The sequence below is a fragment of the Amia ocellicauda genome, chromosome 12, assembly GCF_036373705.1.
Source record: "Amia ocellicauda isolate fAmiCal2 chromosome 12, fAmiCal2.hap1, whole genome shotgun sequence".
NCBI lineage: Eukaryota > Metazoa > Chordata > Actinopteri > Amiiformes > Amiidae > Amia > Amia ocellicauda.
The window spans coordinates 13,480,944-13,505,415 of record NC_089861.1 but is presented as its reverse complement, the minus strand read 5'-3'; the positions used below and the strand labels follow the sequence as shown (position 1 = coordinate 13,505,415).

The 24,472-nt window shown below is 36.6% G+C and overlaps 2 protein-coding genes across 3 annotated transcripts in view; one reads left to right on the top strand and one right to left on the bottom strand.

Moving 5' to 3' along the window:
* Nucleotides 1-325: 325 nt before the first annotated feature.
* Nucleotides 326-15,272, bottom strand: znf330 (zinc finger protein 330). Of its 2 annotated transcripts, none has more exons than XM_066718390.1 (10): nucleotides 15,169-15,272; nucleotides 13,567-13,732; nucleotides 10,938-10,957; nucleotides 10,460-10,530; nucleotides 9,619-9,698; nucleotides 8,734-8,860; nucleotides 8,034-8,138; nucleotides 4,044-4,090; nucleotides 3,772-3,889; nucleotides 326-833 (listed from the first exon to the last, which is right to left on the bottom strand). In XM_066718390.1, exons 2-10 carry the CDS (start codon nucleotides 13,684-13,686, stop codon nucleotides 547-549), a joined length of 975 nt encoding a protein of 324 aa, XP_066574487.1. In that variant the 5' UTR covers nucleotides 13,687-13,732; nucleotides 15,169-15,272; the 3' UTR covers nucleotides 326-546. The 2 variants fall into 2 exon arrangements, with proteins under 2 accessions (XP_066574487.1, XP_066574488.1); XM_066718391.1 differs by having other exon boundaries at nucleotides 15,173-15,215.
* Nucleotides 15,273-15,771: 499 nt separating this feature from the next.
* The window catches only part of rnf150a (ring finger protein 150a), an 82,739-nt gene continuing 74,038 nt past the window's right edge, over nucleotides 15,772-24,472 (top strand). Inside the window, exon 1 of the mRNA XM_066718389.1 lies at nucleotides 15,772-16,775. Coding sequence (XP_066574486.1) covers nucleotides 16,322-16,775 — 454 coding nt within the window. The 5' untranslated portion in view covers nucleotides 15,772-16,321. The remainder of the gene's footprint in view (nucleotides 16,776-24,472) is intronic.

The window sequence follows — 24,472 nt, the reverse complement described above, 5'->3', positions numbered from 1 at the left end:
ACATTTTATAAGAGTATGTATGGGTTTCTTGTGTTTAAGTATGTGACATACAATAACACAAACCATGGACACCATGTCTGATTTGCCTGAACCTAACTTAAGTTCTCTTACAGCAACAAACATAGGTTGACACTAAACACTATCAAGCTTTAACACTTTATCTAGTCGATATGATTTATTGCAAAGGTCTTATCTAGAATTATAACACCTGTTATTATGACCGATCAGTAGTATGATCAGCTAAATCATATGCTCAATTAAGTTAATTTGGCACCACTGTCATTCAAAGTAGCGTGTGTGACAACAAGCTTTCCGGAAAGGAGTGTGTTTTAGTAGATTGAATGCTTTATTTTTTTTAAATATGACAACAAAATCCAGTACTAGATTTACAATTTGTTTTAACTACATTGTAATGGGTTAGGGAAGATAAAAATAAGCATCATCAAAATACTTCACATTACTAAACAAACTTGGATTTTGAACACAGTGCTCACTGAAGGTTTGAGATCAAAGAGAGCACCTGCAATGGTTTAAAAACAGCTTCCTCTAGTTTTGAGTTTCCTCATAGTGGGCGTACCCACTGGCGTAGGTCCGCCCGAGGTTCAGCTCGGAGAAGGGTTCGGACACCTCGGCGTCAGACTCCTTGTCCTCATCTTCCTCCTCCTCCTCGTCTTCGTCGTCATCGTCCTCATAATCTTCCTCTCCGTAATCCTCATAGTCGTTGTCTTCTCCGGCTCCCCCTCCTCCGGATGCCAGGTTCTTCCAATAGGCATCGTATCCAGAAGCACCATCACTGTCTGCCCCGCTCTGGCGGCCAAACTTCAAAGAGCGAGCTGTGGGGTGAACGTACAGGTAGTAGTCAAGTTAACTAAACTGGAAAGTAAACAATACTGGGAGAATGGATGCCAGGAACTAAACAAACCAATGCAATTTTACAGACCTTTCCTCACCCCTCCACATGCATGTAGTTTTAGATTTTGTGTATAAAAAATTTTGGATATGGTGATCGGAGATTCTCATACATGAAAGGAGTTTCATTTTGTTTCCTTTGATTATTTATTGATGAATACTTATTATATATACTTAACGTACATGTACTATAGTCTGCAGTCAAAAAGTTATTTATATTCCTTTGTAGACCATTGTAGAGTCTTTAACAGATTGCTATTTTTCTGTATGTTAACAAAATACTTTTTTTAAAACTAATTCCATCTGCAATGGAAAAATAAAATAAAAAAGGTCAAGCTAAAACCCAATTTGTTTTGCAAACCGATAAGTCAGCAGCATAAATGCACTTCAGTCACAGTCCAAAACTCTAAACTCTTTTATTCAGGCTATTACCCACACTGCACACCATTATAAGGATAAACTAAACGTATAGGTCTCATTGGATTTATGACATCTGGCTCACAATCACAGAAGTTTTTGGAAATGTTTAGATTTTATTATGATAGAGATTCAAATCAATTTAAGACAGCTGGCTAAATAAACATGCAAAAGCAACTGATGGAGGTGACATCTATGCCGAAAAAAAGTAAACGTGAAGAACCAGAATGTACTTTGAAGTTTGCATAAAACTAAAGTTTGTTATAATATGAAAAAATTAAAAACGTGTATATTATCCAGATCCACAAGATCCTAAGCTATTTATATAAGTTGTGATTTGCTATGACCACTAGTACAAGAACCACAGCTATTTTCCTTATTTTAATTAACTACATCCATTGCTGAACTCTAGCACAACTAAAGTTCAGCAATGGATGTAGTTCATTAAAAGTCTCCTGAATATTATTCAAACTTAACTGCAGGTGGTGACATGGAAGAAACTACCAAATATATAAATTGTGACATCTGTACAAAGGTGGATAGAATATATATTTTTGTAAATGGGGAAACAAAAACAAGCCTTGGGGAAGACTCTTTATAACTGAGTGTGAGAGTGTGTCTGAACCTATACACCGAACCGAATTCGAAAATACATTCTGAAACCCTGCATGAGAATACCTCTCAACCGTTTCAAAATAAGGGAATGATAGACAGTGTTAATCACTTCCAACAGATCTATAAAGATAGCAGCTCTGGAATGCTTGTAGTAAAGGAATGTTAGGACCTTTAAAACCTGCACAGCCACTGTAATGTAAAGGGAGAAAGCCAGATTAAAATAGATTAAAGATTTTATCTACTAAAATGCTATCGTTTGTTTAAACACACAAATTATTTCCATAACGCTAAATAAACAAGATAACACCTTGCTAAACTTGGCAATTTGAGTTCATATTGGCATTACATGCTGTTTTAGTCTGGATTTAAGACAAAAATTTGTAAGGAATAACTGGTACTATGGTAGTAACAATTACATTTATTAATAAAGAAAACTCCACCTTTATCAATAGCTTTTGATATGCTATTGATACAAGACAGGTAGACAGACCGTTTCCTCACCAACCTTACGTTACCCTATTGATACCGAGACCCCCTGCCCTCAGCCATGTGCATTTAACCCCCTGTGAATCAGGACAATACCCAAGAACATATGGGGAGACTGGAATTTGTGTGAAATTTCCCGAGCTGACTGACTGTTTTAATCCTTAGACTAGTTTCACTTTTAAATAGACCTTGCTTCATGTTAGTTTTAGTTCTTCTAAATAAACATTCCTTATTCAATGTGCTTGATAAAGACTGCTACAATACAAATCACGGATGATAAATGCTGATAATTCCTTTTTACATTTCCCCAACCTTTACTTGTAATTTTTTGAAACGCTAGCAGCATTAAAACCAAAAATAATAACAAAATACATGAGAAATTATCTCGAAGATAAACTACTAGAGGAGTGAAATGCGAGAATGGTATTTAGTTACACTAAATACCAAACATCTGGATGTATATCACAATGTATGAGCAATCATACATATAAAAACCACAAGAGAAAGAAGGACACATACCAGGATGTGTATGTGTACAAGTTGAACACTCCCATTTTAGAGTTTAAATAAACTTCTTAATCAAGAGACTGATTATGATGTCTGGTTATCATCTTTCATGCGATTTTATAAAGTATCAAATATCTGATCACTCACTTTCAATTTAAATAGTATAAAAACTGGAAACTTGGAAAAGTGAAAGTGGTACCCTGTATTCAACTTCATAATTGGGATGGAAAACATTTTTAATACACACACACACACATACAAACACATACACACACATACATATATATATATATATGCAGAAAGATGTTCAGTTAAAACTATACGGATGTCAAAACAATGGGCAAGACAATCTAAACTTTGACCTACAACCTGTAAAACAAACCTGTATCTGAAACCTGTATCTGATACAGGTTTAATTTATTCTCAGAAATCACTTTCTACTACTCATAAAATGTAAACACAGTAGGGTATAAAATTTATAATTTGCATTTCATAGTTAGGTCAAAGATTTGATTTGGTCTAGCCCTCTGTCTGACATTAGCTTGTTATTGACAGATAAGTGGAATTACATAAAGGGTGTGCATTTCCTGCCGTGTTGATCTGTGGCTTCAGAAGAAAATGCAAAACTCTACTCATGAACCTGCAGCATAACATGATGGCAATAATATTGGCTTTCAAGATGAGCGCAGATGTTTGTCTTGTTTTTCAAACAAGTTCTATTTGAAAGCACAAATAGCAGTGCATCTGAACTGATAATAACTGAGCATCCGTAACAGGAAGCCAAGTAAAATGTTACTGTGGAATGTTACACTGAAAGTAGATGGCAAGCATACTTACTGGACATGCTGAGGTCTTTGGTTTCCTGAGTTTCATGCCCACACTTGGGACAGGGTGGCGCCTTGCCCTTTTCTTGTTTAAACACTTTGCTGCGAGCGTGATCATCACAATAACAAGCCTGTAAAGAGAATGAAGGTCTTGTATCAGTAGAATACAAAAAATGGAAAGATCTCAAAAATGATGTCACTGATTCCAAAAGAACCCTGTGTTCAGTAACATTTTTTAGCAGATAACACAAATCCTGTACTCTGTGAGATTGTGATTTTACAGACCTTGCAGCGAAGACAAGAATGTTGACCTAATCGGTTGCAGGAAACACCTGTGGGGGGGGAAAAATATAATGAAATTTCAAAAAAATGCTAACTTTAACATAGGACTAATGTTTGCACAGGTCTGAAAGTAGAATACTTGACAGTTTTGTTGTTAAAAAAATGATATGAACGAAGTCTTTTTTTTTAATTGCCTGCTTCCTTTAATTTTGTTTGGTATATGGACAGATGATTAACATTAGGAGCTATTAATCTGGCAAACCTGAGAGATCTTAAGCTACTGACAAATGTTTGAAGAAGTGTTGCTAAAGCTTATTGTCAGTTTTCCAAATTCACCCTTATTGTCAAATAGGCTACATACTGGATAAAATGAATGCTTCACAGTATTGACCCTAGGTGTTGCTGTTGCTGTTGCATAGCATATTGACTCCTTAATCTTGTGTTTGAATTTTGACTAATTATAAATTGTTTCAGTCACTAGTTCAGGGTTTTCACTGGTATCACATGTAGTTGTCCGGCAGATGAAAATATCAACGGCCAAAATGTCCAGTGGGAAATATGCCAAATAAATAAATACATTGATTAATAGCATATTAAATAGCCTAATATTGTGTGACCTATAAGATATGTTGCCAAGACAACAGCAAGCCTCTGCTCACTGTCACAATACGACATCACTGAGAGTTTAGTCATGTGACTAAATCTATCCCAACTGGGCAAAGCTGGGAAAGCCACCTCATAGAGGAAAGGCTGATGAGAATTGCAAGTTGTGCCAAGGGGTTGGATGGCTTCAACTTTGCACAAGCAGCGGAGCACTTCTATTCAATGAAGTCGTGCCGCAATTAAACGGGAATTTGGAACGACCAGCCTATTTATTTTTTAGACCTAATAGCTTATTTTCAAGTTATTTAATTTGACAGGCTTGGAATGCAAAGAGACATTTAATATAGCCTAAGGTCTTTATTTAATTTACAATAGCAAGGCTATTTATTTTATTTTATTGTTGTAGCCTATATGCTCAGTTCGCCAAGTTTGTGAAGAGTTCATTCTGCTGACTACTTTAAATAAAATACATTTGTTGGATCATAGCATTTGTGTTTTATTGCTGTTTAAATGTAGGCTATTAAAAACATATGTCCACTAGTTGTTCCATATGGCCGGAATTCTGGAATATTAACAGCCATAAAAAAAAAGCATAGTGTAAACTCTGCACTAGTTGATATGTTTAAATAAGTTACTCAAAGACAGTGCCAGTTGTTAGAGTAAAGCTGAATTGAGTAAAGTCTGCGTTTCATTTTAGACCGCACTGATATTATCACAGGTCATCTCAAGATATTACAAAGAATTTTAGTAAATGGATACCTTTCAATTTCCACTGATGCCCATTTCATTATGGAAAGATCAACTTAAAAAACACACTATATAATGTATCCTATTTCTGTTGCAGAGAATATTCAGAATACTTATTGCAGATTTCATTTCCGCAGATCCACTTAAATGAATCGGACAAGACTGATATGTATCTCAGTCTGTAGTCATGAGGTATGTGCTAGGGAGAGAGTTACTGATGTCAAGGTATGCAAATGCTAAATAGTTCCAATTTCTTTCATGGTCACCATATGCATTTATTTTGTTTCTCCAGAAGACATGCTAGATTTAAAACTAGTGCATCACATTCACTTATCCTTCCATGATTCATGATTTGCCCAATTTAGAGTAATTTTGAGGTTTAGGGGCATTGTATTTGACTTGGGAAAAATTACACAGAGCTGACTGCCATTAAATGTACTGCGAGTTCAGTTTCAGAATATTAACTAACAACTATTTTTAAATACAGGTATTTTGTAGTCATGAAGTTGATTTACTAGTTGTACAGCAGCACTCTTGGGGATAGTTACTACTGAAATGTTATCACATGCACATAAATTGCAATTTATTGTAATTGAAATTATGCCACATAATTTACATAAATTACTTATTATAGTTCATTTACACCTTTTTCCCCCCACTGCTTATAATTCCAAGTTTGCATAATTTGTTAAATGTAATTCATTGTTCAATGACAAATGCAGCAGCATTACAAGATTTGGATTTTATTTGGGTTAACTTGAAATATCAATGCCTTTAGGAAATCTCAAAGGATGAATGATTCCTTGATCAGAGCAACAATACCACCCAAAATTGAAGAATGTAAACTATTTACTAAGAGCCCTATTTATAAGCACACTTAATTTGCAAGAGTTCATTTGCTAAGGAAAACTAACTTCATGTAGTGTTCAAAAGGTATTTGTACATAAAGTGTTTGAATTTGTGGTGATAAATGATTGGTTATTTAAAATAAATGACAGAAAATACATTGTGTGCAGCTGTTTGTTACTCTCTGAAATACAGGTATTCCTCAAATAACACTGTCAATGCTTTCTCACCATAACACAGTTTATACTTTACTACTTATTGTCCCAATAACGTGCTCCATTTTCGCAATAACGCGGTTTGTACTTTGTTCAATTCGTTTTTGCCTATGCCAAATTATATCTCCCAGAAGCATCTCCAGGACATATTCTGAGCTCCTTAATTTTGCCTTAATGTGAATAGTTTTCATGGCTCCTAAGTGTGCAAACACTGATTCTGAAGACAGGAAAAGCATGAAATCGATTCCTTTGAGTGTTAAATTACATGTGATTTGATCGTGGCGAGATAAATGTAGCGATCCAAAGAGTGTTGTTTGTAACATCTAAGACCACCCATTCAGAATCTATTAAATCTGTGATTACAGTTTTCCAGCAACTTCACTGCAGGTTTTAACAAACAGAGTGTTTATTGTGGTGTCTTTGCTGGGCACTTCTTTTGTCAGTTCTGGGTATGCGTTTGGTGGACTTTATGCCTTTTGGATGCATGGAGTTCCTTATTTTAAAGGGTTAAAATAGAAATACCTGCTTGCTCTGCACTTTACACACAGCTTCAATAAGGTATTGGAGGTATTGTAACTAAACTATGTGGTGTAGTTTGATTAACCTTAGTTTGTCTGGTTCTCATTTTGAGATATAGATGTTCAGAGAGTCTCTGGAGTGCAAACAGTATAAGCATAATGATCTGTATCCCGGCACAGAGTACAGATGATTATCTTGTCTTGGTCAGCATGGCAATAACTGATACTATTTCACTACCATTTATTATATGTTTTCTAAGAAATGGATGGAGATCTGCCTTTTGATTCTCCCCAGGGCAATCTTAGCACAGACAAAGGCCTCTGTTAAGTGGTAAATTAAAATATTTTGGAGATCCTTAGAGTGGGGTCCAAAGATAAATTGCAAGTGGTGCAAAATGTGCCATATCCATCAGTGTATGCCAGGTGGATGCAGTTGCATGTATCCACTCAATGAAATGCTTTTTGATGTAGTCGAAATAAATAAATCAATAATTCTTCCTATGCCAAATAGGAAAATATCTGGCAGGTTTAGAAAAAACTAATTTCTGGCACATTGTTAGAGACAAATATTGGAAGCCCCAAGAACAAGCAGGAACTAAAGACAGCTGCCGTACAGGCCTGGCAGTGCATCACCAGGGAAAAAAAACAGCATCTGGTGATGTCTATGGGTTCCAGACTTTGACTGCAAAGGATTTGCAACCAAGTATTGTTAGTTTGTCCAAATACTTTTGAGCCCCTAATATTGGGGGGACCACATATAAAAATTTGGATGTAACTACCCTCACATTAAAGATGAAAGTCTACACTTAAAGCACATATTGATGGTTTCCTTTCAAATCCATTGTGGTGGCGTAAAGAGCCAAAATGATGACAATTGTGTCACTGTCCAAATATTTATGGACCTAACTGTAGATTTTTTTTTTTTTTAGGCTAGACCTAAATGGAATTTTTATATGGGGCACTGTTATACCTAAAAATAAAAAGGATGGATAATTTGAGTAATGTGATAATTCTAGTAATTCTACCTCCAGTAAGGTGATTACATACTAAATTAAGCAACCTACACTTAAATGTTTCTGCCTCCAGAACCTGGCAGCTGGCCTGATGTTCAAACTGGTCGTCTTCGCACAAGAAGTTATGACAGAAGGAGCAGCGGAATATCCTTCCTCCTGTTGGGTATGAGAAGAGCACACAGATTCAGCAAATTTACAATTGAACTAAATGCTGTAGACACAGTTCTGCATTGGCTTTGTGTTTGGGGTCATACACAGTATCACATGCATTTTCTTCCTGGACTTAAAAAATATATAAATGAAACAATTCAGCAGTAAAAATCAGGCCTTAAAATCCCTTTGCGATATACTTGTCCTGCCCCTTTTCAAAGTAAAATATTTAAATACTGTGCAATAGGTGCAAAATCCAACCTAGACCATTTATATTTTCACTGGACGTTCATTTTCTTAATATCCAGTTAGTTAAAAAGCTTTGCAAGAGTGATACTGTAGTGTTGCAGCTAAACAGGACTGAATTTCACTGTTTTGATATTTGTTCCTGTTAAACCACTCACTGTCACATGTTTGCATAGTCATTTACCTGCAGTTAACTGCTGTGGATTAATTTCACTATATTTGTGTAACCATAATAAAACATAAAACAAAGGTCAACTTCATGTAAATTATTTTCATACACAGTGTTTGTTGATCTTTTTGCCCAGCTAAACAATGTGAAATGTAATATAATAATATATATATTATTTTCAATTACCGTGCTCCCAGACCCCTCTTTCACACTCAATGCAGTCCGCATCAGCGAGAGGGCAGATGCAGGCGTGGGTGCCCAGACACTTTTTTCCATGGCAAACCCATGCTTCACAGAAGTCACAGATCGCCCCCTAGTGGACAATATATATATATATTGTTTTTTGTTCCAACTCAACCCTTAATTACCTTGTCATACTAAACTATTTTTCTCCAGTCTTTGGCTTTAAAATGTAAATAAAATATCATTTATATAAACAGTTTATATGATCAGTACATCATATTAAAAAATGTGTTGCCATTTAACTCTTAATTGGTCACTAATTAATGTATACAACAGTGTATCAAAAACTACCATAATAAGCACTGTTAATGCTTCCTGGGTCTAATCCCGTCAACTCAGCACTGAAATACTACTACAGCAGGAGATCAGAATTGTGCCCTACACGGCTTAAGCACTTTATATAATAAAACAAGTAATCTATATAATCTAAACAAGCTCATACAAAACAATTATGGGTTTAATAAGGCTAAGTACTTAATAGTTCTGGAGGAATTAATACGGGAAGACAGTAGCTCATGAGGATGAGGTTTAAGAAACTCTTCCTTTGGTCGCAAAACCACAAGTCTATAATTACCAAAATTCCATAAAAAGGGAGAATGTGGAGAATGAAACAACAGAATTGTGTTCCTATCTTGCATTTCCCTTCAAAGTAGCAAAGATGATCGATTATTTTTTGTTTGGCCCAATTCTGATTAAACTCATCTCATAGAAAACTCCATTTGTTTTCCTTACTCAAGAAAGCATAATAATTCCTTTACTCTGTAATATCTCTTGACTTAATAATGTATGCTAGATCTCAACATGATTTAAGCAAACATCGAATCTTACCACCATCGCCAGGCCAGTGCTGTGTAACCCTGGGTGTCTGATAACGCAATCCGATGACTTCATCATACATTTAGTTTTACCTTTTTAAAAGACAAAGCCCAACAGATCACAAAGAATGTAATGTGTACTTAAAAACAAAACTGCATTAGAGTCCACTGTCCAGTTTGTTTCTCTGATTGGAAAAACTTCCAAATATAAATTGTTACAATAATACTTAATCCATAATAATTAAATAAGCAACATTACCTAATTAGTATTACGATTTTGCATAAACATTACCTATTAAGTATTTAGATTGTGTGAGGTTTGATGTTATGATGGGTTTGACTTTTCATGATTAAGAAACTAGGAATCAATCCCTGCATGACTGCAAATTGAAATCTACAATAGGATTTTACAACTTAAAAACTAGTCTTGATACAAAAAAAAACTTTCCAGGCTATAACAGGGTTTCTGAAGGGGTGAATTAATGTGTTAATGTACATTACTATATTTTAGCAAACTACTGTTCAAAACCAGGAATATATCAACAGTTCGACCTACCCATAGCACATTAATTGTACATTTTATTCATAATACTGCATATTGTAGTCATCCTTCAACGTAATTCAAACCCACTACCAGGTGTGGCGATTTAAATTTAGTTTTAGCCCGGGGATACATTTATTTAACATTTAAAAAAAGAGAAGGGAAAAAGTGTTGCAGTAATCTGCCAGCAATGCATATTTGTTACATTTTCTTTAAAAAGTTACTTTAGCTAGTTGACTTGATTCTATACACAATTATATTGGAAAACCAGAAAACCACTGCAAATTACAACAAAACATATATAATAACTTACCACATTGGGCACACATTGGCAACTTTTGTATGGAACTACAAAAGTAGCAAAAGGATCTGTTTTTCTGCCGTCTTGGTTTCATTAAAGAAAAAGGAAAACAATACTGAATTAAAATGGATTTTATAATGAATACTTTACATTCCCTTTCCTAGAAACCAAAACATGTGGGGCAAACAATGAAAATTAGGAACAGCTGCAAATGTTAAGAAAGCATGATCTATTGTGATAATGGAAATGCTCAATTACATTGAAGGAAAGCACAAACATTTTGAAACTCATTAGTCTGAAATAAACCTTAGTAGTGCATGTAAATTAGGTATGCTAAAAAAAAAAATCCAGGTTAGTTTGTGATTTGATAGATTGGGTTCTTTAAATTCACAAATATTATAAGTTTTCTATCCCTTTAAATAGCTTTTATTTTATTATTTGTTAAAGTTTAAAGTAACATAATTCTTTAAATGACTATGAAGAAGCTTACCTCTGGCACTTGTCACATTCCTGCAAAAGAAGGTTTAAAGGTAAGTTATTTCATGTTTTCACGTACACTGTGACAAAGTAGCTGTTACAAGCGAGGGAAAAAAGTATTTGATCCCCTGCTGATTTTGTACGTTTGCCCACTGACAAAGAAATGATCAGTCTATAATTTTAATGGTAGGTGTATTTTAACAGTGAGAGACAGAATAACAACAAAAAAATCCAGACAAACGCATTTCAAAAAAGTTATAAATTGATTTGCATGTTAATGAGGGAAATAAGTATTTGACCCCCTATCAATCAGCAAGATTTCTGGCTCCCAGGTGTCTTTTATACAGGTAACGAGCTGAGATTAGGAGCACTCTCTTAAAGGGAGTGCTCCTAATCTCAGCTCGTTACCTGTATAAAAGACACCTGTCCACAGAAGCAATCAATCAATCAGATTCCAAACTCTCCAGCATGGCCATGACCAAAGAGCTGTCCAAGGATGTCAGGGACAAGATTGTAGACCTACACAAGGCTGGAATGGGCTACAAGACCATCGCCAAGCAGCTTGGTGAGAAGGTGACAACAGTTGGTGCGATTATTCGCAAATGGAAGAAACCCAAAATAACTGTCAGTCTCCCTCGGTCTGGGGCTCCATGCAAGATCTCACCTCGTGGAGTTTCAATGATCATGAGAACGGTGAGGAATCAGCCAAGAACTACACGGGAGGATCTTGTTAATGATCTCAAGGCAGCTGGGACCATAGTCACCAAGAAAACAATTGGTAACACACTACGCCGTGAAGGACTGAAATCCTGCAGCGACCGCAAGGTCCCCCTGCTCAAGAAAGCACATGTACAGGCCCGTCTGAAGTTTGCCAATGAACATCTGAATGATTCAGAGGAGAACTGGGTGAAAGTGTTGTGGTCAGATGAGACCAAAATCAAGCTCTTTGGCATCAACTCAACTCGCCGTGTTTGGAGGAGGAGGAATGACCCCAAGAACACCATCCCCACTGTCAAACATGGAGGTGGAAACATTATGCTTTGGGGGTGTTTTTCTGCTAAGGGGACAGGACAACTGCACCGCATCAAAGGGACGATGGATGGGGCCATGTACCGTCAAATCTTGGGTGAGAACAAAGAGGAGTGGGACAAAATCCCTCCTGAGATGTGTGCAAACCTGGTGGCCAACTACAAGAAACGTCTGACCTGTGTGATTGCCAACAAGGGTTTTGCCACCAAGTACTAAGTCGAAGGGGTCAAATACTTATTTCTCTCATTAACATGCAAATCAATTTATAACTTTTTTGAAATACATTTTTCTGGATTGTTTTGTTGTTATTCTGTCTCTCACTGTTAAAATACACCTACCATTAAAATTATAGACTGATCATTTCTTTGTCAGTGGGCAAATGTACAAAATCAGCAGGGGATCAAATACTTTTTTCCCCTCACTGTATGCTTAATAAATACATACACCATTTTTGCAAAGACATGTAAAGTAAATGTAAAATTAAAAGGTGTACTTACCTGTATACAGCTATGAAGGAGCATGGAAAATGCATTAAGCATCTTACAGAATAACACTCTTCAGGGTGTTTTATTTAAAGTGGATGCAGAGGGATGACTTGGGGAATCTATTGTTAGCTTGTAATAAAAGGCTCTGTAAAGCATATTTTTTGTTCATAATGGAACACATTTTATTAATAATGATGTACAAAAGCACAATTTAAAAAAGACATATTTACTTTTCTTCACAAAATCTTGTTCATTGCTACAAATGCGCCCGAGTCTCTATCTGGGAATAGGGGATACAGTCTTGTCAATAGGTAAAAGCTCAGAATGTCTCAGAAGGATGTTTGTTGGTATTTTCTTAAAGGCCCATTCATAAGAAAAACTGTGTAAGTGCAATGGAAGCATTAGAGTTGGAGATTACTGGGAAATATATGTTAAATTTATCTTAAAAAATTATCAATTAAACACGAAATCCACATTCTAACATTGATTAGAGAACAAAGTGGAATTCACCTTTATTTGAAGATGGCCATTCGTCTGCTTAACACAGCATTTGACGTGTTACTATTAATACTTTGACCAATAGATTGCGCTATTAGAAGAATATACACCTTAATCTTAATAGATCCTGGCACAGACATTAAAAAAATTACATCAGAAAGGTCTGTGCCCATTGTATACACAACATCATCATGGGTACTGTGTGGTTTTGAATGTGGATTAAAAGTATGAAATCATTAGAGTGTACCAGAACAAGACTGAATAGATCCCTCCCCTTTACTATTGACAATTCAGTTTATCAGTCCTGATTGATTAACTAGAGTTAAAGCTGACTAAGATATTGAGCCTAGCTGATAAAAGTATTATCTGCTAATTCATTCTAGCACAGTTTTACACCCAAATAAAACTGCTGCCTGCTAGGCTGAAGCAATCTGGTGGCTGTTCATTTTCATGCACACACTGACAAATCATTCAGATGTGTTGTGCAAATAATTACAGGAACTTTCTCACCAATGATTACTGCATACAGTTTTTGGCCTGTTTTAGTATGATGAAATGGAGTGATGAATTCAAAGATAGTAAGAGTCGACAGACTGAAACACCATTTAAAATCAAAAGAAGGATCAATACCATAGATGAATTGCAGGGGTGTTTTGCCAAGTCAACTTGGTCCCTGTTGGCACGATTTTGCTTCTCTCGCTCCTTACGGCTTTCCGCCTTCTTGCGAGCGCCGGTCTTCTTCTTGGGCATGTTTCCGTTAGTCTGGATAACTTTTTTAAAAACGGTGCAATAAGTCCTGTTTAGACAAAGATAATGGCATCAGTAATTCAAAATACACTGGACAAAAACCTACACACAAAGAAAATAAATAAACATTATATACATAAAAAGGGACCTGCAAACAAGTGCTTGCCAAAGGATTTAATAAAATAAGCTAAAATATATATCACAATATATTATGTATAAGTATGTATATATGCATTATTATTTAGAATGGATAACATGACTGGGATACTTGAGATGCAAATGCTAATATAAACCTCTTAATCAATGCTTTGTTGTAACAAAAAGTCTGCGGTTTAATAGCAATTCATGTACATGGCAGAGCACTTAGTCCAGCCATTATAAGGACAGACTGAACCACATTATTCTGTTACACACTACTGAATACCTTTCCCTACATCTACAGGACTGTATTTCAAGAGGGAGACAAATAAATCTGGAATAACCTGGAATAATCTTCCTTATTATAAAATAAAATCAGAACTCCACATTTATAAAGGAACAATCCACAGAAGACCTATCAATCCTAAGTCTGAAATTACAATTTTATATATCCCCTCCTGCTTTTGGAAGAATTATTACAAACGTATTCTTGGATTTTGTAAATTGTGGCTTAATACACATTTAGGCACATTATCCAAATATGTGTTTCTGTTAACACAAATTGCCATTAACCTGGTTTAAGTACAGGTGGTGAATAAAAACACTTTCAATGAATAATTTGTTACACAAATGCAATCTCTTTCCCAAATAAATCACAACAGGTATTTTCAAAATCAGTAGTGGAACTGAATTTAACAGCAATGAACAAGAAATGTATTTTAAAGTCCAACAATGTATGATGAAAGTGTATCCATGTTTACAAAATGTGTAAACTGAATACCTATTTTAAACATGGGTTTGTATTATTTTATTAAAGTAAGATGCATTTCTTTTTCAAGCGTCCAAGCATCCCTGTTCCTAAAAAATGACTGACGTCTAATTACAAATTACTTAATCAATGTTTTTATAATAAGGTGTAACTTTTTTGACTGGGAAAACAACAGTTCTGTGTGCAATAATTAAACGAGAGGAAACAATGACAAGTTACTCACTATGTCAGCGTTATGTTAACCGATCACAACGTGGCTCTCGTTTTAATACATTTAACTTAAATTGCTTGATTTAATAAACTAACATTTGGTTATAATACATACAAAATGCCTGCGTAACAAAATAAATGCATCCCCGACTTTAGTTCTAGGCTTTTTCAGTTTTTAAGCACCGATCGTCAGAGAACTGCAGTCGATTATCTTTACATAGTACAATTGAACCAAAATTAGGTTGATTTTTAACGCAGTGAAGTCTCCAAAAACACATTTAGAGTGGAATATTTTTTTCCATTTCATTAGTTCAATAATAAACACAAAATTACAGTTCGCTTGTAGCTTATATAAGTACAGCACCAACCTGCCTCAGCCTCTTCTCTCCTTCCGAAATGACGCAAGCAGGAGATGACGTAATCAGTGTCCTGCAAACTGATCCCTCCGGGTCGCCCCTCTGCGACCATAAAACCAGTTCCACCTGCACTGTGCACTGTTTAAGGGTATACTACTACTACTACTACTACTACTACTACTAATAATAATAATAATAATAATAATAATAAAGGCGGATGGGTGCCGATACAGACCAATGTCAAAACCAACATACCTATCCGCTTTATCTAATATATATATATATATATATATATATATATATATATATATATATATAACATCAACAGGAGCCTATATCGATCCGCTGCTGGATGACATACTCCCCAAGATGTTTCTGCTTGCTTCAATCTATAGCTTATGTTTTCTATGTCGTGCCTACACAGTTAATTATTCAATCTTCCCTTCTTTTATGTGGAATTCTATGTATGTTCTTCATCTCTTGGGAATGTAAATAGATACAATCCCATTAATACATTACTTTTATAAGTGCAACAATAATTATTGTAATGGTCATCTTTTTCTTCCAGGCAATACCTAGTTTCAACAGCAGCAACATCATCATCTTCAATACTACTACTACTAATACAAGTACCACTAATACTGGTAATAATACTAATCCAATGACAATGGAACTTTCATGTTGAAAGTTCCAATAGTTCCAAAGTAGAACTACTGCCTGTACTGCACAATAAGGTGATTCGTATTCGTCCGCTTTTTAAGATCCTGCCATATTGCCATGCTCGTTTCCTACACATAGATGGCGATGCTTCATTACTTCGCCTCTGCCCCAGTGTTTGTGTAGCTCTCGTTAGCGTACACAGCAGAGAGCAGAGCAGAGCAGAGCAGCACATTGACAGCAGCATCGACATCCTGGAAGCAGCAGTCCTCACACAACATCTCTTTTAAGCGAGCAGACTTACAGTAGAGGAGACCAGCTGGCACGAAACCGAGCTTAACCCTAACCGGGGAGGGCTTTGCTGCAGCAACAAGCAGCGGTTGTCCCTAAATCGCTGGCAGAAGAAGGGAGAAAAGAGCAGACAGAAGCAGCCCGGCCAAGGGAGAGTGGAGGCGGGAGGCAGCGGAGCTCGGCACAGGGGAGCAGTGGGGGAAACCTCCGCCTGAATATGGCAATGTCCCTCATCCAGGCATGCCGCAGTCTGGCTCTCTCAACATGGCTGCTCTCCTTTTGTTTCGTGCATCTGCTGTGCCTTGACTTCACGGTGGCGGAGAAAGAGGAATGGTACACGGCGTTTGTGAACATCACCTATGTGGACCCCGCCACTTCGGAGCTGAAGACGGAGAAGACGGAGTGCGGCCGCTACGGCGAGCACTCTTTGAAGCAGGATGCCAAGGGGGTGGTGGTGGTGCCCGCGTCCCCGCACGACAGGCAGGCTTGCGACCCCAGCACGAAATTTGCGGTCTCCCCTCATGCCCACACCTGGGTAGCGCTGATCACCAACGGGAACTGCACCTACAAGGACAAGATCAACCACGCTGCCAGCCAAAACGCGTCCGCCGTGGTCATATTTAACGTGGGCTCCGGCAATGCCAACGAGACCATCAGCATGCCTCATCAGGGTAAGTTTGGGTTTAGTTCATACCTGGTCCATTGCAGTTACTGTGCAAGAGCAGTTATTGAACACTGATCAGTTACTTTGTTGGGAATTCAACAAGCCCTCACCAGTTGGAGTATTTTAAAGTATGCATAGATAAAGTAAATCCCATCAATGAAACGGACATGGAAATGCAAGAGGCGAGAACAAGGGATCAAGTTGCAAGTTTCTCACATATGTCTGAACAAGGTGCCAGGGGCGTCCCTAATTGTTGAATGCTTCAAAACACATCTAGCTGTGTTAAACAAGGCACCCCAGAGTCTTACAAACTTCTACATTGCACATTTGATTAGCTGTTTCTGTTTGCACAGGTAATTGAAATGTATCTATCCAACTAAAACAGTTTGCCGCATTGCATGATGCGTTTAATTTTTTCAGTACGACAGACACATATATGCGTGCATACTTACAGGCATCATTAGTTGCATTAATGTACACATTTAATTATACATAATGTATTCGTTTGGGGGCGTCACACTTGACAGTGACAAGATTACTGTAATTATGAAACTAATACTTTCTCTTCTTCAAAGTCCTATTGTAAGAATCCTATGCTCACAGGCTTTCTGCGATAATTGTGTAATTACACTTTGTTAATTATCCATGATTCACATGCATTATTCAGTTGGCTGCTGCTCCAATAAAAAACACAGCCTGTCACCTTTTTCTGTAGCCTATAGTGTGAATACTTTAAAGAAAAAAGCTATTTGTTTGACTTTAAGTGTAGTATTCATAAAACTTGTGAGCACCGCCTTTTATTCCATAATTGAAGCTTGGATTCTCTCTCAATGCATTTGCATAATAGAAAGTTACCTCGAAAATTGCATGGAATCAGTTGTCTTTGCAAATATTTGTAAATCAGATATTGTTAGCCTGTAATTTACTGTGTGTATGTATTACAGTGGAAAGTTCACACCACTGTAGGTCTTGGAATCAAATGAGTCTGGTCTTAAATCATTTTTACTTTGTGCAATTTGTCAAGATTCATACAGAACAGCAGAAAATATAACAATAACACTTGTGTGTTTTCACACATGCATTGTAAGAAGCAGGGGAGTGTAGTACGGGAACAATGAGGCTTAGTTTGTTTTCACGGCTCAGATATAAGATCTGACCTTGTTTTCATGGAGACGTCACAGGTGTGGACTGAGTTTTGTTTTGTGCTTGATGAGTATTAGGTCAGTCTCTTGATGTTCCTAACGGCTGCCCACACAATACAAAAAACACTGTGTTGAGCTGGGCACTGGGAGGAGGCCAGTTGAAATGTTGGCCAGCTGGTTTGGGTTCAGTCAGTTATTTCTAATGCATCTCCATAACTTCAGCTCTATTCAGCAGATGAGACCTTTTAATTTCACCTCAATTCAATCACGCTCACCTGTTCATGACCTTCTCCAACCTTTGAAAAGTGACAGTTTCGATGTGGTTGAAAGGATTTGAAACTGAATTGAGTTAACTGGGTGGAAATGGATCAATAGAGGTGAATACAGTCTTAAAATATTAATGACGAGCATTTGCAAAGTCTGGTCTGAACTGCCTTAGTTAGATTGTATTACTTCTTGTGACAATTTGTGTTTAACTTAGGCTTTCAGTAGTAGAGGTTTGTGCTGAGACACTCACCCATTTTGTACAAAGAAGTTGATCTGCCTTTTGTGATATGTATACAGAACAAATGTCATGCAGAAGCTCTCTGTGGGTTCTTGAACAACTGTTCCAGCTGATGCCTATCTGACACAAAGTTACAATGATTTGAACTGTCCTGTGTGCAAAGAAACACATTCAAACAATCTGATGGTGAGTTCAGTTTCACAGCTGGGGATGAAACCTGAATACAAACTGTAAGGCATCTTTAACAATCTAGGCTCTCCAATGTCACATAATGATCTTTATAGCCTCGGCTCGTCTTGACTTGTGGGTACACAGGGTGTTCCATTATTGTCCTGTGTGCTTGTATTATTTTCTCTTTGGCGAATCAGAGATTGAACCCAACAGATTTTTACTAGTAGGTTGAAAGAAGACCTGGATGTTCACATTGAATGCCTCATCCTATTACCTTTTGTGGCCAATTCCATGTACTACAGGCATTATAGACTCAAAAGTTCTGTAAAGAAATACTGCAACTGGGGACAAAACAAACCTAAAAGCCTTTTTTCTGTGTTTGTCAGTTGTTCACATTTTATTGGTAGTTCCACACTGCAGTTTGTAGAAATGTAATGTTTTTAGTTTTTTAGAAATGGCAAATTACTTAGTTCAGGTGACTTGTACCATCTTCAATATAAACAGTGTTTTGCGACAGTGAATTGGGATTGTCAAGAAATATTGTTTTGGTTTCCAAAATGTTTTAGATTATATAATTCTGCTTTGAGTTCATTTGTATTACTCTTTTAAGGCATGGTGGGTGTAAGCCGCATATGTTAGTGATCAAGGTCAACAGTTAAGGTTATAGCCTGACTCACAGATTTATGAAGCTCATAATGTAATCCATTTTGTAGAAGAAATGTTGTCAATTAGTTTCCTGTCTTTAAGGCAGAAGACTGTTAACATGACCGTCAACTGAATACAATGGTTTAGTGCAAGTGCAAATGACTTCACAGGAATAATGGAAAAACATTAAACTTACTGGTAACAGCGAACATTTACAGAGGGTTGTTTATATTTTGTTCCAAACAGCTATAGTCTTAGTAAAAGTTAAATCTTTTGCGGAAAAAAAAAAAGTCGTCATTTTTTTATTCTTCCTTTATTTGTAAGTTTTATTTCAACATAACAAAAATGGATAAACAATATTCCACAATCTAGGAAATTCTATGTAAGGCTTTCCTCCTTTTTGCAGAAAACACAAATACTCAAAGGTTTATTCGTATTAGACATCGTATTGGACATTCCTCTGTCATTTAACCAATCAGAAAAGTTTATCCCATGTTGACAGGACTGTTCTTGTTCAATGTTTTGGGTCCAAACAGCAGCAGCAATCCATCAGGTTTTGTTGCATGTGAAAAAATGTTGGTGTATTTTTAACTAATGAACATATACTAAGGTTGAGAGACATAATACTTAACATTTTATCGGTTCATGTAAACCTTTCAATATCATATCTGACATCTTTGCTTTCTTGTCAGGTTCCCCAAATGATTTAACCTGATTGTTTTCCTTTGACTCTTTAACCAGCATATTGTTCATCAGGATTCTGCAAGTTCATCTACTGCACAATTTAAGCAGAAGTGCAGGTTCAGTGTACAGGCCATTCCTCAGGAAATTACAGTACGTGTTGTTCCCTGTCATTTCTGTATTAAAATATAACTGGCAGTTGGAACGCAATCATTCAGTTTTAGTATTGCGATAATTAAACTTAGGCTATGTGAAGTTGTAAATCCAAATACGGTGTGCTTAGAATTTATACCAGTTCATCTTCCAGTTTGAGATTAATTTCTGCATGTGTCCAAACGGACACACCAATGCGATGGCAAATTACTTCAGCACAGTTGATAATGAATGTGTTCTGGGACAAAGGCAGATCTTGTGAGAAAAGCAAGTTGTAATGGATAGAAAGGGACCCACATCTGCCATCTCTGGTAAAATCAAGTTCAGGTTAATTGAACAAAATTGCTCATGGGATTACCTTTGCCGATATTATTTTTTTAACTGTATGGTCTTATATTTTAGATATAAACCATACAGATATAACCGGACCATTGAATTGGAGCAGCTCTGGTTCAGCAACTGCTCTGGAATGAAACCTGATTGAGATTTGTACTGGTACAATTGGCTGTGATATCATATCTTCTCATCATTTGGCGACTGGATAACGTTTCTGACAGAAATATTTAATCAGAGATGAAATTGTGAGTTACTTGATATCCCTGAGAAACCCCAAGACTACACCGAATGCAGCACCTCTATCAAGCTGGCTATTTTTATGTCAGCTTTTCTTAAACCCTGTCTCCAGTGTCTATTCTCAGATACTGCACCTTTTCTGTACCTTTCCAGTGCAACTCAGATACAGCATACTATAAGAGCTCAAACCTCATTGATCCAAACTTGGCTGTTGAAGTGTGTCTACAGGGAGGAAAAAAAAAAGTTTCTGCCTTTAATGAACACTTATATCCAGAGATGATTGTCAATTTTTAAATTAGGGTGATCTAAGGTAGTTTCTTACTAAAATACTGTTTGTGTATTTATTGTGTAAATGTGAGTACTGTACTTCGCCTATACAAGGTCGGATGGGTAGCAGAAGACAAAGTGAAATTTAGTAGAAAACACCCAAAACAACACCATGCTTTTATTTTTGGCTTGTGATGTTGCATAGTTTGTCATCCGATTATTGTATGAGGTGCGAATAAAAGCCCCAATGAGTGACACTTGGGAAAGGGATATTCTGATCCCTGGCTCACAGCAGTAAGTGGCCATGAAAAAGGTGAGATGTAAAAAAATAGTTTTAATTTGCATGAATGGAATTTAGGCTGCATTTTGAAGAGCTTTAATCGCGAATCATCCTTGTACGCACAATACGTTTTGTTGCTTTGTTCTAAGCCATGGCCTGGGCTTGCAGAAGTTCCTTTAAGTCAGTCAAAACTAAAAAGTGTACCTACTACCCCGATTACTGCATGCTTTAAACAAAATGTACATTCATCAACCGAAAAAAAACCCAAAAAACAAACATGATATGAGACTCATGTCATGGGTTGCTTGACAGTGAGCTGGATTTATTGTGCTGACTGTTGCACAACCATAAAAATGTGCCATAATTAGGCTGCTTTGTGGTTGTTCAGTGCAAGTGGAAGGCTAATCAAAACACAACTAAGTTTCCTCTGTGAGGTAGGAGTGCAAATATTAACTGTGGTGTAATGTAATACAATGATTTGAAAGGTAATTGTGAATTTTATTTGAAGCTGCATTTAACTTTTTGTCAGCATAAACCAGCCATGCACTAGTTTGTGCAAGATTTAACGTTTATGTAAATTTAAATGTAAATGTATGTATTTTTAAACTACCTATTTATATTAAGGAAGAAAAAGCACTTAAGTCAGGAAAATCAATAACTAATCCACAGAAGTTTATTAAAAAAACAAAACATTTTCAGTAAGAACAAATACAATTCTGTTCATTTATTTATGGAGTATTCAGCAGAATACAATGAGACATGTCTGATTTCCCCCCCCTCCCAACCCATCGCAGCTCCTCTTGTCATCCTTTACATGCCTCTGTGTTGAAAGTCTCTTCGCACAGTGGCAGCAGTCATTGACTTTACAAGGCCTCTGATTGAAGTCTCCATTGAAAAACAACTCACGTGGAGCCTGCCCCTGGAAATTTCACGATTTGCCTATTATCTCTACAGTGTCCTGTGAGGCCATGGTGGCGCAGTGATCTGACCCATGGTGGTCTGTGAGGTGATGGATGTGTCTACCCTTAATTCTGTTATTGTACAAGCACATAATGACCTTTGGCTGCAGAAAAAAACTCTGATTTAATTACTCCTTCATTCTCATATTCCTGCTGTTTTTTGTTTGTTTTTTAAACTCTTTCACGTTATTTATTTATTCAATTCTCCATGAAAACCCCCTTAAGATTTGTAAGGGGGTCCCAGCGAAACAGCAAGCCAGATGTAAAGGACCATCATACATCTTGCACACATAATTCAATTACAAGCATGAAATATCAGGATGGAATTCTTTGAATATAGATCAGAGTTTCTCAGAAGCTGACGGTTTGAATTGCAAAGGCAAAATTAGTCTGCTTTCTGCCAGGGGTTATAATGTTTTTTCCAAGTGTTGCCATGGAAGTAGCAGTATACTTTACAACCCAGCTTTTCTTTAGTGGCACCTTTGGCATTGTATTTTATGTCTGCTTATCTAAGGAACGCAAGAATGTAGATCATCCTAAATTACCTATATTTAATGGGCCCTATTACCTACAAAAATGCTGTGTCTGTTTTATCCATCATCTATCTATTCAGTTGTTTTTAAGCAAACAGATAATCTCACTTAATTTTTGACCCCCTTGATAGGAAACCGCAGGGGTACAGAAACCTTTTCCAAATTACATTTGAAAATCATGGGCCTCGTGTTTCTGTGATGCGTACAGGATTAGACAATGGCAGCTCATATTACCCGCGTGTTCATCTATATCCAGCTTGTCTAATGTTCTCGAAATGTTCGCCTCTAAGGAGCTTTACCTTTTTTAAAACCGCATGCCTAGTCAAGCAGTCGTCAAATTAAGAGAAGGTATGTCAGAGAAGGAATGGATGGCCTTTTTTTCTTTGAAGCAGTGAGTCAGCGTTCTGAGTCAAATTAGGTTTTGTTGACTTGGTGTGCCACATGTGCCTTGAAATATGCACATTTTGGTTGTCAGTGAAAATGAGCTCATAGAAAGTTTTTCACTGATCTCCCTATAGGCTACTTACTGTACTATTTTGACAGTTTGCTGTTGTTACTGGTTCACTGTTTGCAGCTGCTAATGATTTTTTGTATTGTATTAAAGTAAAGTACAGTACCATTGAGGCCCCAGAGCTTTTTGTATAATTAGGTAATGTAAAATATAAATTCGAATTTTTGTTATAAAGTTTGTTCTAGATTTAACACAGCTTGTTTATGCTGACAAAAAGATATGAAGATATTGAAGGTATGTCTTAACTTGTTTTTTGTTTTTTGTTTTAGTTTTTTCACAGAAAGTAAGCTGGAGGTTATTATAAAATTATGATATTGGAATATAGATTTCATGTTATCAAGGGAAAGCATTTGACCCATCATTCGAGCTGTGTACTATTCATCTTTAGAAAAATGGCTGCTGTCACTTAATTTGAGACATGGTTTTAACTATCAGTTGTTTTAACTGGCAGCAGGATACTGCACAATTAGGGCCCCTTTGCTTGCTAATTCATTTATAATTATTCAGTTCAGAATTATTTGAAGAACTGAAAGTTTTCTTATACAGGTAAACCGCAATCTCTAGAAGTGGCAGGTTGACAGAGCTGCTTTGTTTGGGTTATACTGCGGATATGATTCTCATTACTTAACTGATGCCGGTGACTTCATGGCTATTACCAAGGTACAGTAAATCTGCAGGGATGTTCTATGTAAGTTCTGTATATTAGCTTTACTCCTTGAATGGCTGTAGGATGAATTATAAAGGTCAGAAATGTATATCACCTGCTCGAGTTGCTCATCTTCACAAGTATATAGGATGAATCTTGCAGTAAAGGGGTTGCTTGATGAAATGCCTTTACCAAATGGGTCTGGGAGCTTATAGTTGTGGTAGAAGAGTATCAGAGTGCAACCATTATCAAATTAGGTTGCATCAGTCAATAGATCCCTGGCTTGCAAGGCTAAAGTGACCCCTTACCATAGCTGCATGAGTGAGCAGTGTGAGTAGAAGTATAACAGTGCAGCATGTGGGCTTTAATACAAGCCACTGCCATAACAACATGTCTCCAATGGACAGCTGGACTTGTTACAATGCTCTAAGTCGTTATGGGAGATGGCTTGAGTTAAAAAAAAAAAAAAAACTTGCACTTTTATAATAATCTTTAAAGTAATTCAAAAAGACTGAGCATTTATGAAGATATTTACAATTCGTTTTGTTGAACTCATTTCTGTGTTTATTTTATTTTTTAATATTACAAAATAAATCTCAATCAATTTTCAATATGGACTGACTGAATTAAATTTTTGT

Excerpts from the sequence above, each read along its gene's own strand:
- znf330 (XM_066718390.1), bottom strand. The coding sequence starts at position 13,686 with ATGCCCAAGAAGAAGACCGGCGCTCGCAAGAAGGCGGAAAGCCGTAAG. Across the intron at positions 9,699-10,459 it reads GCCAATGTGTGCCCAATGTG|GTAAAACTAAATGTATGATG; the intron begins GTAAGTTATTAT and ends TCTTTTAAAAAG. Across the intron at positions 4,091-8,033 it reads GGAGGCAGAAACATTTAAGT|GTGTTTCCTGCAACCGATTA; the intron begins GTAGGTTGCTTA and ends CCCCCCCCACAG.